Genomic DNA, 19,700 nt, shown 5'->3' with positions numbered 1-19,700 from the left:
AAGTAAAAAATTCCAATCAGATCCAAAAGAAAGCTTGAAGTGATCTATTCTGATGTGTGTGATCCTTTTGAAGTGAAATCCCTAGAAGGTAACAGTTACTTTATGTCATTCATTGATGAATTTACTAGAAAAATGTGGATCTATCTCATTAAGCAGAAAAGTGAAGTGTTTAACATCTTTAAGAAGTTTAAGCTATTGAGTGAAAAACAGAGTGATAAGGTAATCAAAGTGCTTAGAACAGATGGAGGTGGTGAGTATAACTCACATGAATTTCAAGTATTTTGTAATGAAAACGAAATAATTCATGAAATGACATCTCTCTATATACCTCAGCATAATGGTGTTGCTGAGAGAAAAAATAGAACCATTATGAACATGGTCAGGAGCATGATGAAAGGGAAGGGAATGCCTCATTACTTATAGGGAGAGACAACTTCTACTGCTGTGTATATTCTGAACAGATGTCCCACTAAGTGATTGTAGGGATACACACCTGAAGAAGCATGGTCAGAATAAAAGCCTAGTTTGAGTCATTTCAGAATATTTGGTTCACTGTGTTTTAAGCATGTGTCTGAGCAGATCAGAAAGAAATTTGATGACAAGGCTAAACCAATGATACTCATTGGATATCATCCAATCGGTGCCTACAAGTTGTATGATCCTAGAAGGAGGAAGGATGTGATTAACAGAGATGTCTTGATAGATGAAACCAAGGGCTGGAATTGGGAAATAAATGTTGCTGAAAATGGTGAAAGAAAGGTGATTGTGAACCTTGAAGACAAACAAAGTGAAGATGATGTACCATCAGGTGGAGAGCAACTCACAAGGTCACAAAGAGGGAGACAAGTACCACAAACACTCAGAGAGTATGAATTGTATTCTGATACAACAATCATTGCAAAAAGGGATTTTGTGCACTTTGCTCTACTTGCTGAATCAGAACCAATGAGTCATGATGAAGCCTCACAAAGTTCACATTGGAGAACAACTATGGAAGAAGAATTGAGATCAATTGAGAAGAACCAAATTTGGGAGTTAGTCAACTTACCTCAATTAAAAAGACCAATTGATGTGAAGTGGGTCTATAAGACTAAAGTAAAGCCTAATGGAGATGTATCCAAGTATAAGACAAGATTAGTAGTAAGAGATTTTTGCAGAAACATGGCTTGGACTACAATGAAGTTTTCGCTCCAGTTGCAAGACTTGAAACTGTTAGGCTCATTGTGGCAGCTGTTAGCAACAAAAACTGATCTCTATATCAACTTGATGTGAAGTTAACATTTTTGAATCGGCCACTTGAAGAAAAAGTCTACATAACACAACCACCTGGTTATGTAGTGGCAAGTCAAGAGGATAAACTTTACAAGTTGAATAAGGCATTATATGGCCTCAAGCAGGCTCCTAGAGCGTGGAATATGAGAATTGATAGCTTCCTAGTCCAGCAGAATTTCACCAAGTGCACTACTGAGCATGGAGTTTATGTCAGAAACATAGATTCTAGTGAGTTTTTGATATATGTCTTTATCTAGATGATTTGCTAGTGACTGACAGTAGTAAAGAAGATATGAGAGTGTTCAAAGGAAGAATAATGGAAGAATTTGAGATGTCTGATCTTGGTGAACTATCATACTTCCTGGGTATTGAATTTGTTTCTACTAGTAAGGGATTTTCACATATCAAAAGAAGTATACAGAAGATATTCTGAAGAGGTTCAATATGATGGAGTGCAATTATGTGATCACACCAACTGAAACTGGAATTAAGCTGCAAATAGATGGGGATGAGAAACAAGTTGATCCTACTTTGAACAAACAAATTGTAGCCTCATTGATGTACCTATGTAACACCAGATCTGACATTGCCTATTGTGTTGGGTTGATAAGCAAGTTTATGGAGAAACCAAAGACACCTAATTTCCTGGCAGCAAAGAGTATTTTGAGGTATGTGAAAGGAACATTGGATCTTGACATTTTATATCCTTATGGTCAAAATAATATAGAAGGAGAAGTGTTTGGTTATAGTGATTCAGATTGGTGTGGTGATAAGGATGATAGGAAAAGCACTGTTGGTATGTTTTCAAATTTAGAACAACACCAATCTCTTAGTGCTCAAAGAAGCAGAGTGTAGTTGCTTTGTCAACATGTGAAGCAGAATATATTGTTGCTGCTATGGCAACTTGTCAAGCTCTATGGCTGAAAGCTTTAATGGAAGAACTGAACATGAGAGATTGCAGCCCTATGAGGTTGTTGATTGATAACAAATCAGCAATTGATTTAGCCAAGCATCCTATGGCACAAGAGTAAACATATTGAAACCAGGTTTCATTTCTTGCGTGATAAAGTGAGTAAGGAAAAGCTTGAATTGGAGTTTTGTAATTCTGAAGATCAAGTTGTAGACATACTAACTAAGCCATTAAGTTTATCAAGTTCAAGGAATTGAGAGACAAGTTAGGAGTGACATCCTTGACAAATTTGAATTAAGGTGGAATGTTAATGTATGTTGTAATTCAGTTAATTAGTTATGAGTTAGTTAGTGATTCATTTTGAAGTTAGTTTGACAACTATGAAGTTTGTTATAGCTATATGTGCAGTGTATATAAAAATAATAGTGATCATCAATCAAAAGTATGAAAGTACAAAAGTTTTTTTCAGAATTCTAAGTCTTATTTATTTTCTTTCAATCATCTTCTTTTATCATGTTCTCTTATCCTCTCACATAGAGTGATAGTGGACATGAGAACTTTATTATTTCAACAAACTGGATAGAGTATTTAACATACTCAAATACTTAATACTTAATTAATGTACATAAATGATCATCGTCAATACTTTTTTTACTACATCATATATGTGCGGAGAAGCAGTTTAATAATGTCACAATATGATTGTACAAAGCGTTGCCTTTAGTTGGGGATCACTTTAAGTCCACTAGGGTTACTTTTTCTTCGTCGAGACGAAGGATGTGTTACATGCAATGAATGCATGGTTTTCGGCGAATTAATTGCCTCCTGGAATCTTTTATTATATATGGAAATTGCTAGGTAATATTCTTAATTTATATATAAAAAAACTAATCTTAAGATACTTGTTAAAAAATTAAAAGATATTTTAAAAAATGTTATTTACGTATATTTATTATTTAGCGTAAATTATAGTATATACTTTTGTCAATATTTTGAAGACACTCGTTAACAATAATCTTAGTTATAAAACAAAGACCCACCGAATTTGGTGCAATGCATTTGTGTCAATATTCGCCTATTAATTTCAAAGATTCTTCCTTGACCAAAAGTAAAATTAATCTTCTTTACCCAGAAAAGTTCGGGGAATGAACCAATGTTATTCATTTAAAAAATACAACATGTGTCTAATAGGAGTTTGTACATGCATAGAAATAAAAAGAGTTTTAACATTATTTATCAATAGAGAAACATCACCAAATTTTGAACCAATTTTTTTTATTAATGATGTTTAATTATACTATTTGGGTAAAAATTCCTTTAAAAAGTAGTTTTGCTGTTAAGATTTAAGACAGATTTTGGTCTATGCAAATTTAAAAAGTAGTTTTACTGTTAAGATTTATGACAGATTTTATTGATGATGTTTAATAATACTATTTGGGTAAATATTAATTTAAAAAGTAGTTTTACTCTTAATATTTTGGTCTTTTTTAATCTATAGAAATCGAGACAATACCAAAAAATTTATGGGTACTGAGGTTTTATAACACTAATGTATTATGCTCATATTCAACCAACTGAAGATCAGATATTTTGGTACACGGATTTTGGTCTATGCAATTTTCAGTCATATTTCTTTATCTTTACCGTTTTAGTTATAATTTTTTTGTCCCTAATATTCTAATTAGTTAGTAGTGTTTGAAAAAACTTCGAGTTTTCCTTGATAGGCGGAAAACAACTTCGAGTTCAAGATGTTCTGGAATAAGCTGGGCCGAATGACGATGACATTATGGACTCGTTTGTGTCAAATCGAAGAAAATAAGGCTCCTGCTAAATACACCCTTATTTGCTAAGCCCCCTTTCTTTTAATTAAAATTGTTATTACCCATTATATCCTTTTTTTCCTCCCCCACGATTTTTTTATGAAATACACCCCCACAATTGTGTTATTCTTTAAACCTCTTTTACACCCTATATTTATATTATATTTAAACCCTAATTTTCACTCATCTTTATTATTCTTTAAACCTTCATAATGTAACACTATGTTTCACATCAAATAAAAATCATATTTGACTAAAACTCGAATCTAATAGAACAATTGGTAATGGTGGTGGTTCGGTTTGACAGATTCTAGTGAGAGTTATGGCTTCTGCAATGTTATATCGAAGGAAAAGAGCGTAGAAGGAAGGCTAAACCCTGAATGGTCTAACAAGGCTCTAGGAATAACACAACAGTTGGCGGTTCCGAAATAGGTTATAATGAGTAATAATGATTTGAATAGAATAAAGGGGGGCTTACCTAGAACAAGAGGTGTATTTAGCAAGAGCCGTAAATAATGGGCTTGAACAGACAACGATTTTGGACTTCATAAAAGCCTCCCCCGCTCCCTGTTTTTTTTTTTAATTTTGTTAAATAGCTAAACTAACTTCTTTTTATTTTCAAGGGTTTATTATTTTTATAGTCTTTAAACTTAATCAGATTTTTACTTTTAGTCCTAATCTAAATTTGAAAAATAAAAGTCTTTGAACTTTTTCTTGGTTATTATTTTTAGTCTCTAAAGTAAACCCTATTTTTAATCTTTTATTTATTTAAAACATTTGATGACGTTGAACTGATTGACTAGAGATTTACAATATAATTTAAAAAAAACTCTTTTTTAAGATCCAATAAAACAGTTCCTTCTAATTGACATGAAATGAAAAAAAAAGAATAAATTTTCTCCAAAACATGTCTTAAATCTTTTTGAGGTGGAACAAGAAAGTCTCATGAAGAATGAAGTCAAATTCTCAAGGAGATTATATCCATAACCTACTTACATAAAATGTTTAAAATCTCATAGAAAATTGCTAAATCTATTCCATTCTACCTTCACAGTACAATTTTGGCAATGTAGATAATTGGTCCTTTTAGCTTCTGATCAAACAAATGATAAAAAAAATTGAAACAACAAAAATATATTATTAATGATCAAAAATAGGTCAACCCAACACAAGTAGTGAAATATTTGGTTTCAAGTAGCGTTTGAATGAAAGATATGGGTGTAATAAGTGTATTACCAAATAAGCTAACAAACAATCTATCCTCCACCAAAGCATATGATCAATTAGAGATCTTGTCTAAGTGTTCAACCTCGTACAAGGTGACATCTACGGTGGGAAAGTAAGATAAGTTTCACACCATGCATAAGCAACTTTGACCTTTTGAATCTAGGTGTTTTTGATATATACCATAAACAGACATAGAATGGAATATTTTTTTATTAACATTTTATTTTCAATGCAATAACCTTCTTCATGACCATCACTATCGGCCTTCATTTGCTGTCGTTGGAGACGACCTCCATCTGCCGTAGCCAGAGATATTTTCGACGACATCTTTTTTTTTCTACTTTTCTTTTTTTCATCTCCTCTTTTTTCTACCATTCTCTTTCTTTAACCACTACCTCTAGATCTGAAGTGAAATCTAAAATGGGAAGCAAGTCTCAAATAATCATCCAAAGTAACGAAGATTCAAACCAAAAGCTAAATCGTACCAAAAATACTTTCATCCACGAACCCCCCCCCCCCCCCCTCCCTCCCTTGATCTAAAGTGAAAACTAAAACTCTTTCATCAACAAGCCAACCACAGATCTGCGCAACCATCAAGAAACGTACAATTGTTGGTTCTTACTCATTTTTCTTCACGCTATAAATTGAGTACTTATTCCCATAAGCTTCCATGAATGATAACACCTTCACAAAAGTTCCAAGTAGCGTATTAGAGTATGATATCGGTGGTGGTGCTGGTGGCATTGTTGACGATGAATTGATGAGGTCCTCAAATGAGGTTTGAGATTAAAGGAAAATCATTCTAGTGTGTGTGAGCCTACAGTAATCCCACACATATATCGAGATATATATAGATCTAACGGATAGTAGTTCTTTACATGGTGGAATACCTATTTAGATCTCCCACCTTAGACGTTTGTTGATGGATTGACAAGTGTACCAATTTGTCTCAAGTAATAAAGTTCAAATGGAAGTCCGAGTGTTCAATCCAGAGGGACTTTGTTTGTACTTAGGCAGATAAATATTTTATTAATAAAAGAGGTTAAAGAAAATTGATTTGAAAAAGTTATGAGAAAACAATAATTTAAATTGGTAGAAAATTAAATCAAACAAAAGGAGAAATTAAACAAGAATTTAAATTAATTAATTAAAAACATAAAGGAAAAGAAAAGGCAATTATTATAGAAGTTAAATTCAGAAGAAGAGAATGTTGGAAACTTAGTCTACCTCTGATGTAATGTTAATGATTTTTCTCTATTTATAGTTATTTCAATTTACGCCTGCATCTACTAATATATTATAACTTTGGTCCCCCACATGAAAGAGCATAATTTATCTATTTTTTCTTTCAAAATCCTTTGTAGAACTAAAATAGTAATTTGCACTAAGAATAAAAATGTATAACAGACTAAACAAATATTAACTTATCCTTAGTGATGACTTTATTTCGATATCATTTCTTAGTTTTGTTAGTAAATAACGTTTCCCAACGCTACCTCTAAAACTTATCATGCAAATGAGTGATCAAGCCACAAACAATAATATTAATCATAAGAAAAAATTATGCAAATGTAATATTCATAAATAGATAGGAAGATAAATTACATTAAGAATAATTGGTTGCCAAGTTTCCAACAAAGAGGGTTTAACCTCTCATTGTCATAAAGGTTTTATAATTACTAGAGGGAAATATTTAGTAAAGAGAAAGAAGATAAGAAAGGGGATGAAAGAAAGAAATGAATCTTAATGCTTGCTTCTATTTCTTCTACCATTTGTCTTCCACCTTTACTTTATGTTTTTCTTAATTAGCCGTGCTTTCCTTACTTAGTTTATTTTCTTGAATTATCCTGCCTTTTTTGTTTTATTTTACTTACTAAATATCATAAATTTATCATTTTTAATGTTCTTTGCATAAAAACTTAAATGATATTAATTTAACAATTATTTATTCAAAAGGGAAGAACATAGGAGAGAAAAATTACAAATTTCTATATAATTTAATTCTATAATATACTCATAATTAGTTGTTATCAACGTCACTCCTTGTACAATTATGAACAATTAATAATTTTTTTAATTCACTATTTGAGTCTCCTTATATTTAAAAATTCACTATCTTTGTCCCCATAGTTGATTTTAACCATTGGCTATACTAGAAAGTTGAAAAATATTTTCTTAAAAAATAAGAACTTAAAAAATTACTCAAGAAATGAATGACACACTCCTTTATTACTACACCCACCTAACCATTTGAATTTTTAGTGTAAAATATAATATTAATATAAGTTTTATGTGAAAATAGTTTAAAATTTAAGCTTTATTTTTTAAAATTTTATTACATTTTTATAATCTTATATATTATTTTAAAATATAATATGTAATATTAAATTCTATTTTCAAATAAATTAAAATATATACTTATATAAGCTTTATTTTTATTTTATATATTATATTTTTACAATTTTATGCATTTTTATCACATTATTCAAAAATTATTTTATAATGCAATGATATAATATAAATTTTATTTTTATTGTATATTTCTTTTATATTTATCATAATTTCATAAAATAATAACATTTTATATCTTTTAAAATATTTATATATGTGATTTAATGACATTATTCTTTTACCCATGCTAAGATATTTGTATTATTTATTATAATATTAATTTCTTATTTATATTTAAATTTATTTAATTAAGTATGTAATTTTTTTAAAAATTAAATTATATAATAAAGATATGTAATTAAATAAAATAATAGTATTTTTTATTTTTTTAAATATTTATGTATGCGATTTATTGACATTATTTTTTTTGATCTATATTACAATAAATATCAAGCATTATGTCAAAAGATAAATATAATATATAAAATAAAAATAAAAATTATATAAATATACATATTAATGTGAAAATAGGATTTAATTTTATATATTATATATTAAAAAATAATATATAAGATCATAAAAATATAATAAATTTAATAAGAATAAAATTTAAAATTTAAAATTATTTTTTTGTTAAAATTTATATTAATATTATATTTTTACGGTGTTTTAATGTGGTGGCAAAATTTCACTGGCCGTGTGTAGCCAAGTCTTTCTCTATTTTCTTTTCCTTCTCCTTCTCCTTCCCGAATCGTTTCATTTCTCCCACGAGACTCACTCAGATCATCCTCATCCTTCGTCTCAGTCTCACAGGACCCAATATAAATAAGAAGCTTCTAAATCTCTTCACTATCTGGTAACTCTCTGTTTTATTTTTCTTTTCTCGCGCGTTCTTTATATGCTCGGCGGTTAAAATTAAAAAAGTGTTTGATACTTGTTTCATTTTCCACGATGTTATTTAAATTGATGAGGTAACCGGTCTTGGTGAAAATGTCGCGAGAGATGATATTTCATGGTTAGCTCTGTGAAATTACGTTGCTTACAACGTGTTTGACGAAATGTCTTCCTTCCCTTACTGGTTTAGTCTGAACTCTTAATTCTAATTTCACTCTCACCAATGCTTGTGCTCTTAATAATTGTTCTTAATCATTGATCAAAAAGCAAAATGGGGTGATAAGTTTATTTAACAATAATTGGATGCAAGCATGACCTGGAACTTAAGCTAGCTTTTTATTGCGACTAGACTAGAGCCACTAGCTAATTGTTAGAAATTAGCTGCTGTCAATATAAGATCAGATGTAAACCTAACGGAGTTTTCTGATGCAGAAAAAAAGATTAAGAAACACTCTACATGATTAGAAAGGACAATATAATTAACTTACAATAGAAAAATAGATAATTGTGAATTTATAAGTTCAGATGTGATATTTATGAAGGGTTAGTGGAAGAATTCTGTGGTGAAGTAAAGTGACTAATTGCCTTAAATCAGAAACGACATCAAGTTCCATGGAAGAAGAGCATCAATGTTCTAGAAGTGGTGAAGAACCACAGACACAGGAACTGGATGGAGAAGATCAACAGCTGCAGCATCAATGCCAACAACCTGGAGCCGAAGAGAAACTTGTATTGCAATTTATGGATTCAATGGATAACTACCTATCCCTCTTTGATGTAGTGTCCTCCACCCTTCGACAGGTAAATGCAAAACCCTTTTGATACAAGAAATTTACTTTTCTTCTCTATCCATTTCTGATACTGTTCTTCTTCGTCCATTCTGTAGTTGACCCTCTACCTTGGCAACCAAAAACCTTGATACGACCTTGATATGTCTTTTTGGTAACCATTTTTAATTTATTAACAGGGATGGTTTGACTTAGCTAGTGCTCGACATTCCATGGGTGCTTCTCGCATTAATAGTTCTTTATTGGACCTGAAATTGCATTCAGCCGCTACAACATTGAAGATAACCAACTATGATGGTAAAATTTGAGCTTTATACTAAAGGGCATGGTTGCAACTGGTTATTTCTATTTGTGTCCTGTTCTCAACCCCGGTGTGCTAGCATGCTTTAACTTTTATTTTTATTAAGCCTTTCTGTAACGGGTTCTTGTATCAATTTAGATGAAACCTCTTTTAAAATATGAACTATTGCACTTCACTCAATAGGTACACAGCCACGCTTCATGTTGCATAAATGGGTATCCTCTGAACATGAAAGTACTCAGTTAGAAGATGAGAATGTGCAGTCACAAGATAGTAGTAGTGTGAAATCTTCTGGTATGGTTTTCTTATCCCTATGCATCAAATTATGGTTTGTAATTTAAACTGGATATTAGGGTAAATCCCAAAATTAAACATGCACATTAGAGCCAACTTTGAGTTCATTTTTTATTTGATTCTGTTGCTATATGCTTTAAGTAGCAATGCATGTTAGCTATTTCTCATTTTATTATATGTTTGGTTGTACGAACTGCTGAGGTGACCATGGCTAAGAACTCATCAGGACTTGCAGATAATGCTGAAGTAAGTATTCCACAAATGTTATCACTTCCTCTCATTAACATATATTAAGCATTACAAATAGAATTGGATTGGATCTGATATATGGTGAATAAATTATATTTATAAATTTTGTTAGTGCTTTTTATAGGTTCAAAATGAGCGATCCAAGTCCTTGTCAGTTTTTGGAGTTTTAATTTCCCCAAAGCTTCGAGCCTCCCAGCTGTCATTTGAGAAAGGTGGGTAACAGAACTCAAGATCTTAATTACCTTTGCTTCCTTTGTACATGTGGTTTTAGTCATCTTTTATATTTTATACTCATAGAAGATATATCACATTCTATCAATTGAAATTCTTTGCAGCACTAGAGACACTCATAGAAATAGCTAATTTGCAAAAGTCATTATTATATTCTTTTCACCAACTTCAAAAGGTGGAAGATACCAAAGAATAAAAAAGTACCAGCTCCTTCAGGTATAGTTATATAACCTTATTTGCTCTCTCTCTCTTATACTCCATTTTTTTGGTTGCACAAAAATACAATGGTTTTGGGGATCCATTTATTTCAATTGCATATCAAGACTAGGGTGTTTTATTTGTATAGACATGTCAGATATTATTTGCGTGACATATATCATGAACAAAGATGAAAACAAATGTGACACACTGAAGCATGCATGGATGAATTATACTTTAATTCCCTGTGATACAAGGTGTTTTAGTTTTAATTTTTACTCCCTTTTTTTATTTGACATTGAGACCACTTTGTTTAAAATTAAACAAAATTGGTCTTTTCTATATGAACTAGGTATGCCATTATATAACACCAGGTGTCTATATTTTAAATGTAAAAAAAATTATACCTCAATATCAAAATGTATTATAAATGTATTCTCCACTAAATGTTAATATCTTCTGTTTCAAACACCTTGCGGGTGTTAGTGTCAAATAATAAATTACTGCGGTTGACAAGCTGACAATCACAAGGGATATCATTATTTTCCTAAAAAAAACTCTCTCATCTTTCCCTCCACCTAAAGGAGTAAAGGTGAGAGGACAGAGGCAAAGAAAAGTAAAAGCAAACGCTTTGGAATATGCTATTGATTTTATGAGGAACTAATGAAGGTGAGTGTTTTTTTTTCCCACTTGGTGATTAATTTCTAATACAGGCTGCTCGAAATGCGTCGCATGTGGACAATCTGATTGGAGTATTGAGGATCCAGCATTCAATGATTTTGGTGTTCTATTCTATTTATTGATGCATCATCAGAAGACAGTGAACATCTTCCTCATTATGCTTATTTCATTTTTATATTGGTTACAAAATACAAATACATGAACATTGGTTATAGTGAGGGGGAAGGGTTTTACTTTTACCCAACGCAGGCGTTTAGTTTTGCGCATGCCGAAGGGGCGTAACCTTTCTCTGCCACATATATGGCCGGAAGCCAATACAAAGGATTCATTTTGGTTGACTGAATTAATTTACTAATGAAAATATTATCATTCTAAAAAGAACCCCTATTTGAGTGTTTAGGACTATAATGAGTTTAGTTTTGTCAGGGGATAAGTTTTTATTTTATTTTATTTTTTATATCCTAAAATTATGTTTGTCAGGAATAGTTAAAATACTTTGATTAGTCATTGTATGTATCGTAAAAATTAAAGGGAGCGTTTGGTTTGAGTAAATATTTTCTATCTGTTTTTATTTTTCAGAAGTTTTTATTTGAAAAACTAGAAAATATGCATGGTTTATTTTTCATTTTCTCATTTTTAGAAGTTGTTTTCTACACTAACCTAAATTAATTACAAGATTTAAATAAATTATAAGTGAAAAAAAAACATTTGCAAAAGAAAATTGTCCAAAACTAGTTTCAAAATGATTTTTTAACAATTACAAAATAATGCAAAACATAAAATAATGAGCCGAACTTAGATAATAAAGTAGTTGAATCATGTGAACGACTGCAACAACAATGGAGATTAATTTTTTTGGATAAGATAAACCTAGTTTAACGATAATTTGTGTTTGAAAAAAAGAGGTAATATTATCTTTTTATGTAATTAAAACTTAGTTAATGATTTCTCGGAAGGCTGTTGTTATAATGGCAAATAGGGATTATGTTTGCCTTGATTTATTTGTATAAAATCTAGTCTATTATAGGATAAGGGGGTGATGCTGAGATTAAAGCAGTGCAGGGTTTTGTAATGCCTTGTTATTGAAGGGTACCACTGGTACCAGTTAATGAAATATCCTTTTTGCCGTCCCCCCCAAAAAAAAGGATTCTCGACCCCTATGGCAATATTTTTGCTGGAAAGTTGGAAAAAATCATTCCTAGAAACATAATTTTCTAGCAACATTTTTTCTTAAAATACATATAAAATATAAAAAAACTAAATTTTCCAAATCATGATTTATGGGCAAGTAAAAACTTTTCTCCTACCGAACATTCCCTCAATGTAAAAGATGATCTTAAATATATGATATTTAAACTAAGTGGTCATATTATTCGTTATTTTGCAGTTATATCACTTGGAAATAGCACAATCATAATTATTACTTATTAGTTTTGTATTTGATCAATTTTTTTTATCAGTGTAATAAAAAATCCGAATATTTAATTCTAAATTTCATCATTCAAATTCTAAAATGTAAAAATGAAATTATAGTTATCCTAATTCTTAAGTAAATAACAATATTTTCCTTATAAAAAATAATAATAATATTATATTTTTAATGGATTAAGCAAGTTAGGTGGGTCAATCTAACTTGAATCGTTTAACCTGCAGACTAAGTGAATCGAGTTGAATTTTTATTAAGACTGTGAAACTCTTGTTTTAGTTAGTCTGGTCAAATTTAGATTTGTGATTAATCAGATTCGAATTCACTTTATAGGTTTAATTTTTTACTGTCATTTAAATACAAATTACTTTTAGATGACTTTAAGCGTGTTAATGTATAATCTTTTTTTCTCTATAATTATTATTATTATTTATTTACTTATATATAAAAAAGAACCACTCACGAAACGAAAGTAAAGAACACCTGAAACTTAAAAGGTAAAATATCCGAAAATAATTGGTTTCCCGCTCGAACGCGCAAACTCAAAACTCAAACTGCGAGGCTGCCACGCTGGCGATCCGAAACAACCCTGATCACCCAATCACAGCCAATGCTCACGCTCTATATAAACAAAAACAAACCTTACGCTCCTCACAACAATTCCACAACGCGATCTCTCTCTATTCTTTGAAACCAAAGTTCAAACTCTGTCTTCCCTGGGTTCTATTTCGAAATCAACGACGATGAGTTCCACAGAGGCAGCAGCCACAGAGAAGAAAGGTGGAAGAGGGAAACCGAAGACTTCAAAGTCCGTTTCCCGTTCCTCCAAAGCTGGCCTTCAGTTTCCCGTCGGCCGTGTCGCTCGCTACCTCAAGGCCGGTCGCTACGCCCAGCGCGTTGGCTCCGGTTCCCCTGTTTATCTCTCCGCGGTTCTCGAATACCTCGCTGCCGAGGTTCGTCATTTTCTTCCTTTAATTTTCGATTTGTCTTTTTTGTGTATTGTGACCTTAATGTGTTTTGGGGCTTTAGGTTTTGGAGCTTGCGGGGAACGCTGCGAGGGACAACAAGAAGACGAGGATCGTTCCGAGGCACATTCAACTGGCGGTTAGGAACGACGAGGAGTTGAGCAAGCTGATGGGATCTGTGACCATTGCCAACGGTGGTGTTCTGCCTAACATTCACCAGAATTTGTTGCCCAAGAAGGTCGCTGGCAAGGGGAAGACCGAGATTGGATCTGCTAGTCAGGAGTTTTAGATTTAAGACTCTTGTGTTCGTATGTAGTTGGTTGGCTTATATAGTAAGATTAGGATTGACATTGGATGATGTATAGTCCTTTAACATTTGAAAATAATTAGTTGTTTTCTAACATGGTTCCTGCATAGTTTTCATTTATTTGAGTTTCTCGTGAATTGAGATATCTATTCTCTTTTTATTTGTGTGTTTGGGCATAATTTTAGTGTGGTGTTTATGTTGAAGGTGCTGTTGATGGTTGATGATATCATGTGTTGATGGTTTTCGTTTTAAATGGCTCTGCACCAAGTTTATTGACGATAGGTGTTATCATCTCAATGCAAACCCCCAATCTTTAATATCCGTTGCTTTTTGGAACTTAGAAACTCGTCTACTAAGTATGGCTATCTTATAGTTATGACAAGGGCAACTAAAATTATTTGCTTGAATTCAGCGGTTATTGTTGTAGCAGGGTGGATTTTAATGAACACCCCAACTTCTTAGAAAGAGAGTAAAAAAATATATAATAAGTTTTTTTAACAAAAATATATATTGATAGTGTCAAATATTACATTATTATTTGATTATATTTTATTATAAATCATAAATTGTTGATTTTAAATCATAAAATTGTTGATTTTTACTGTAATTATTTTAAAAATTATATTAATGATGATTTGTGATTAAATTGATAGTGTATAATTAGTTTATGATTTTTTTTTAATGTGATAGGAAGCTGAAGAAAAAAATGAATTGAAAATATTAATATTGCATTTAAAACTAAAGTGTTGATGGCTATTACTCTAAAGAAAATCATGGTCATAGAGTCGTATTCTTCATTTTTTTTTTAAGTACAGTTCTACCCTCATACTTAGTTTTTGTTGTTACTATCGTTCCTTATGTTATTTTTATCACCAGAAACTTAAAACTAATAGCATTTGTTGTCAAACTTGACAATTCATTGCCTCCAAATCAGTTTCGAACAATAGTGAACTCCTTCCTTTTCAGAGAAAAACTGTAGCAAATATTCAGCTCAAAATCCAAGCAATTTCGGATATCATTGCTGGCGGCATATGAAAAAATCGTTTCTCGTTCCCCATTCTCTACTTTCTACCCCAAAACCCCAACCGCGGCATCATCTTCGACACCATAAACCACCATCCTCTGCGTCGGTTTCCACAAACCAAACCAAATGGAACTCCAAAACCAACGTGATAATCACACACCCAACCCTTGTGGTAATGGAATCATGTTCCTCCATGCACCAACTGCGTCAGATTCAAGCACGCATGACTCTCACCGGCCTCATCAACGACACCTTCCCCCTCAGCAGAGTCCTCGCTTTCTGCGCCCTCGCCGACGCCGGCGACATCCGCTACGCCCATCGTCTCTTCCGCCGTATACCCGAACCCAACACCTTCATGTGGTACACCATGATCCGAGGCTACAACAAAGCGCGAATTCCCTCCACGGCATTCTCCTTCTTTCTCCACATGCTTCGAGGACGCGTTCCCTTGGACGCAAGAACCTTCGTTTTCGCGCTCAAGGCCTGCGAGCTCTTCTCGGAGCCCTCCCAGGGGGAATCCGTGCATTCCGTTGCTCGGAAAACGGGGTTTGATTCTGAGTTGCTTGTGCGAAATGGGTTGGTGAACTTTTATGCTGATCGTGGTTGGTTGAAGCACGCGCGCTGGGTGTTTGATGAAATGTCTGCTATGGATGTTGTTACTTGGACCACGATGATTGATGGGTATGCGGCGTCTAACTGTTCAGATGCGGCTATGGAGATGTTTAATTTGATGTTGGACGGTGATGTTGAGCCCAATGAGGTCACGTTGATTGCGGTGCTTTCGGCTTGCTCTCAGAAGGGTGACCTTGGTATGGGGAAATACATTCATGAGATTATGGAGAAGAAGAATATGAGGTGGGGTTTGAGTTTACACAATGCCTTGTTGGATATGTATGTGAAATGTGGTAGTTTGATTGCTGCTAGGGAGCTTTTTGACAGAATGGAAACTAGGGATGTAATTTCGTGGACTAGCATGGTTAATGGGTATGCTAAAAGCGGTTACTTGGAGTCTGCAAGGAGGTTTTTCGATCAAACTCCTCGGAAAAATGTGGTCTGCTGGAGTGCGATGATTGCGGGGTATTCTCAGAATGACAAACCTGAGGAATCATTAAAATTGTTTCACGAAATGCTTGGGGCAGGTTTTGTTCCGGTTGAGCACACCTTAGTGAGTGTGCTCTCTGCTTGTGGCCAGCTGAGTTGCTTGAGTTTGGGTTGCTGGATTCATCAATATTTTGTTGATGGAAAAATAATGCCACTTAGTGCTACTTTGGCAAATGCCATTATAGATATGTATGCCAAATGTGGAAACATAGATAAAGCTGCAGAAGTCTTCAGTACAATGTCGGAGAGAAACTTGGTTTCTTGGAATTCTATGATTGCAGGGTATGCTGCCAATGGTCAAGCAAAGCAAGCTGTTGAAGTTTTTGATCAGATGAGGTGTATGGAATTCAACCCGGATGATATTACGTTTGTTAGTTTGTTGACAGCTTGCAGTCATGGTGGTTTGGTTTCAGAAGGTCAAGAATACTTTGATGCCATGGAAAGAAACTATGGAATAAAACCCAAAAAGGAACATTATGCTTGCATGATTGATCTACTAGGTAGAACTGGGCTCCTGGAAGAAGCTTACAAGTTGATAACAAACATGCCAATGCAACCTTGTGAGGCAGCTTGGGGTGCCCTTCTAAGTGCTTGTAGAATGCACGGTAATGTTGAGCTGGCCAGATTGTCTGCTCTTAATCTTCTAAGCTTGGATCCAGAAGACAGTGGCATTTATGTGCAGCTGGCAAATATTTGTGCTAATGAGAGAAAATGGGGTGATGTAAGGAGGGTGCGGAGTTTGATGAGAGACAAGGGTGTGAAGAAGACTCCTGGTCATAGCTTAATAGAGATAGATGGTGAATTTAAAGAGTTTTTGGTGGCAGATGAATCACACACCCAATCTGAGGAGATCTATAAAGTACTGGATGCAATATTTTTGTTGTCAAAATTGGAAGACTGTGACTGTGAGTTGTAGTCTTCAATGGGGGACCCCTATCTCTCTCCATGACATTCCAGGAAAACCTGAAATTGGAAACCTGCAATGGATCTGATGGGAAAATGGACGGGGAATGGTGCAGTCTCCTGCTATGTCCGATAGTTGCTTGAAGTACAAAAGAATTGTACTCGTATTGGTATTGAATGGTGGCTGGCTAGTTACTGCAGATAATGTTATGTATATATTCCTGTTCTCATCTCTGGGAACCTTCGGCAGGCTATTTGGCTTAAACTTCATATTACAGGCATAGAGCTATTAGCTTCTTTCACAGGTTCTACTGGATATGGATTGTTAACATGGGCCAATGGAGTTATATCGGTTCAGACAATTAAGTACAGACTGTGCAGTTAGTGCATCTTTTTGCCACCTGGATTCTCAGACTAGAAACCATCTTTCTTGAGAGTGACTTTTGTAGGAGAATTTGAGAAAGGATTTTCTCGTGGTTGTGGCCATCATTCTTGGTAGGAAGTGTTTACTTGGCAACTGGCTTCGTGCAAGGTGAATTTGCTTCAAAGTGTCTTATTCGTTTAACTGGTACGTAACATATCTTTCATCTTAGAAGATATTCCTACAATCTTTAAGAAACTAATTCTTTCTTTCTCTAGCGAGAATTTTCCTTACTGCAATTATTTTTCAGGTTTAAATCATTCATATTATAGAAGTTGGCTAAATATCGAGTCCACACCACTATGCATCTATTTACTATAAAAGGAATCATAATATTCATTGTCAATTCGCAGGATAAGCCTTTGTTCCAACACCCTCGACGGGACCATACCTTTGTTGCTCACCTATGAGGCACGGACAACTCTTGACATGTGGGACACGTTTTCAACATTGACACACTTAAACACTTACTACACTTCTTAGGTGCTCAATTAAAAAATTATTTTTTGTTGATTTGGACACTTAAGCTTACACATTTACAGAACAAAACTCATTTTGTTTTAAAAAAGATAAATATACTATCAATTTAGTTATTTTGTTATATGTTACTTATATTTTATTTTATTAATGTCTCTCTTTTTGGTTGTAAGTGGTGTTCTTAACTCCTTGTTTCTTATATTTTAGACATTAGACGTGTGGGAACATATGTGTTAGAGCTTGTGCTTCATATTTGCTCACCTCTCCTAATCTGAAAGAGTGCGCACACACAGACACACTTTGTTGTAGTTGTAGGACAACTCATTTTCTGTGATTCTTCGAAAGAGTGAGTTATCGTACGAAACTTGTGCTTTGAAGATCTCGATGGCCGCGAATGTGAGGTAGGAGTAGTGAATAGTGATATACTGATATTCATAGTGCTGGACATAGGAGACAGATAAAAGAAAAAATTTAGAGTGAGAAATTGGATTCAATCTTCGTGGCTAATGGTGTTGAAGGCTTTTTTTTTTTTTTTTTTGAAAATTCTCAGGAAGTAGGTCATCATATAATGTTCAAAAATACTTGTACAGAGCTCGAATATAAGAAAAAACAACTTCATATTCAACTAATTTAATTATATTTAATGAACTATCTCAATATCTTTCAGTTTTATTTTCGATGGTTATTTTTTTTATATTAAGTTTTTAATGAATGATAGTTTAAAAAGTGTTTTTGTAAATAAGATTGACACAATTAAATAATGCTAACTAATTTTTTTAACTAGTGTGAATTTGTTTTTTTATATATTTAAGATTCGAGGAAATATCTCAATAATATGCATACGTAAAATGTAATAGATAAATGATTATTTTGATCACTGAATATAAAACTTGATGATAATTTAATTTTTGAAAGAATGAAATTTTTTTATTTTCAAAATATATAAAAAATATGATAATTATATTTTGTTAAGTTTTATGGGACCATTTTGATCTTCAGTGATCTTGATCTTTTCAGGATGATCTCTATAGCAGTAATTGTGCTTCAACATTTAAACGCAAAGCTAGGGGAATACTTTAGGATAGAACTATACATATCTCAATTTAACGGCCTTATGGTTCTATAACCACACTTAAAACCCAATGCCAATGTAAATCATCACACCAAATAATATCAAGACTAACAAGAAAGCAAAGTGCAGTTAAATGCAATTTATTCTATCATTTGTTTGCCATTGTTTTTTACAAGAGAGAAAAAAGTGAGTTCTAATTGGGAAGAACCATATTTGGTCCAACACTATGGCATAGGATCCCTAATAACTTACAACAACACAAACATAATGCATGTTTAAAAATCTGATGAAAAATTATTTTTAAGACAAAAGTAATTTTGTCAAAGCATTAGGATTTTTTTTTTCATTTTGTATATATTTGTTGGATTTACATTGAAATGTGTGTCACAATAATTTCAAGTATAAACCAAACATGCACATAACCATTGAGTTTGAAGAAACAAATCTTCATTTTGTCACCACACAACATAGATGACAATTTAAAAAACTCAAATAAAAAACTCTAAAAACAAAAGTTAATTCAATTGATTACTATGCTAATCTTTAATTGTGAATCATAATTTAAACCAAATCATAAGATTATGTGATTGTGAAAAATTACTCCAAAATCCAAATACATCATTTAGATGAATATAAAGTTCAATGAAATAATTTTAAACTAGAAAGAGATTAAAAACCTTAACCATAAACCTTATGAAACAAAATTATGAGTTGTATTTGAGCTTGTGAAACCTTTATTTTAGAAAAA

General features: G+C 32.7%; 3 protein-coding genes across 6 annotated transcripts; all 3 read left to right on the top strand.

Moving 5' to 3' along the window:
* The first annotated feature begins 8,316 nt into the window (after positions 1 to 8,316).
* LOC114406812 (coiled-coil domain-containing protein 115-like) lies at positions 8,317 to 11,730 on the top strand. Of its 4 annotated transcripts, none has more exons than XM_028369646.1 (8): positions 8,317 to 8,476; positions 9,057 to 9,315; positions 9,482 to 9,599; positions 9,787 to 9,897; positions 10,133 to 10,143; positions 10,271 to 10,358; positions 10,482 to 10,593; positions 11,289 to 11,730. In XM_028369646.1, the coding sequence occupies exons 2-7, from the start codon at positions 9,127 to 9,129 to the stop codon at positions 10,571 to 10,573; spliced, it is 609 nt and encodes a 202-aa protein (XP_028225447.1). In that variant the 5' UTR covers positions 8,317 to 8,476; positions 9,057 to 9,126; the 3' UTR covers positions 10,574 to 10,593; positions 11,289 to 11,730. The 4 variants fall into 4 exon arrangements, with proteins under 4 accessions (XP_028225447.1, XP_028225446.1, XP_028225444.1 ...); XM_028369645.1 differs by having other exon boundaries at positions 8,321 to 8,476; positions 9,110 to 9,315; positions 10,124 to 10,143; XM_028369643.1 differs by having other exon boundaries at positions 8,323 to 8,476; positions 10,124 to 10,143.
* A 1,604-nt stretch (positions 11,731 to 13,334) lies between these two features.
* On the top strand, positions 13,335 to 14,202 carry LOC114406811 (histone H2AX-like). The gene is made up of 2 exons (XM_028369642.1): positions 13,335 to 13,635; positions 13,712 to 14,202. Exons 1-2 carry the CDS (start codon positions 13,426 to 13,428, stop codon positions 13,934 to 13,936), a joined length of 435 nt encoding a protein of 144 aa, XP_028225443.1. The 5' UTR covers positions 13,335 to 13,425; the 3' UTR covers positions 13,937 to 14,202.
* A 644-nt stretch (positions 14,203 to 14,846) lies between these two features.
* LOC114406810 (pentatricopeptide repeat-containing protein At2g22410, mitochondrial-like) lies at positions 14,847 to 17,992 on the top strand. The gene is made up of 2 exons (XM_028369641.1): positions 14,847 to 17,550; positions 17,757 to 17,992. The coding sequence occupies exon 1, from the start codon at positions 14,986 to 14,988 to the stop codon at positions 16,993 to 16,995; it is 2,010 nt and encodes a 669-aa protein (XP_028225442.1). The 5' UTR covers positions 14,847 to 14,985; the 3' UTR covers positions 16,996 to 17,550; positions 17,757 to 17,992.
* Positions 17,993 to 19,700: the final 1,708 nt, after the last annotated feature.

This window comes from Glycine soja, chromosome 3, assembly GCF_004193775.1.
Source record: "Glycine soja cultivar W05 chromosome 3, ASM419377v2, whole genome shotgun sequence".
In the NCBI taxonomy this organism is placed as follows: Eukaryota; Viridiplantae; Streptophyta; class Magnoliopsida; order Fabales; family Fabaceae; genus Glycine; species Glycine soja.
This window is presented reverse-complemented; position numbering and strand designations above follow the sequence as displayed.

Excerpts from the sequence above, each read along its gene's own strand:
- LOC114406810 (XM_028369641.1), top strand. The coding sequence starts at position 14,986 with ATGAAAAAATCGTTTCTCGTTCCCCATTCTCTACTTTCTACCCCAAAA.
- LOC114406811 (XM_028369642.1), top strand. The coding sequence starts at position 13,426 with ATGAGTTCCACAGAGGCAGCAGCCACAGAGAAGAAAGGTGGAAGAGGG. Across the intron at positions 13,636-13,711 it reads TCGAATACCTCGCTGCCGAG|GTTTTGGAGCTTGCGGGGAA; the intron begins GTTCGTCATTTT and ends TTGGGGCTTTAG.
- LOC114406812 (XM_028369645.1), top strand. The coding sequence starts at position 9,127 with ATGGAAGAAGAGCATCAATGTTCTAGAAGTGGTGAAGAACCACAGACA. Across the intron at positions 9,316-9,481 it reads TGTCCTCCACCCTTCGACAG|GGATGGTTTGACTTAGCTAG; the intron begins GTAAATGCAAAA and ends ATTTATTAACAG. Across the intron at positions 9,898-10,123 it reads TAGTAGTGTGAAATCTTCTG|GACTTGCAGATAATGCTGAA; the intron begins GTATGGTTTTCT and ends AGAACTCATCAG.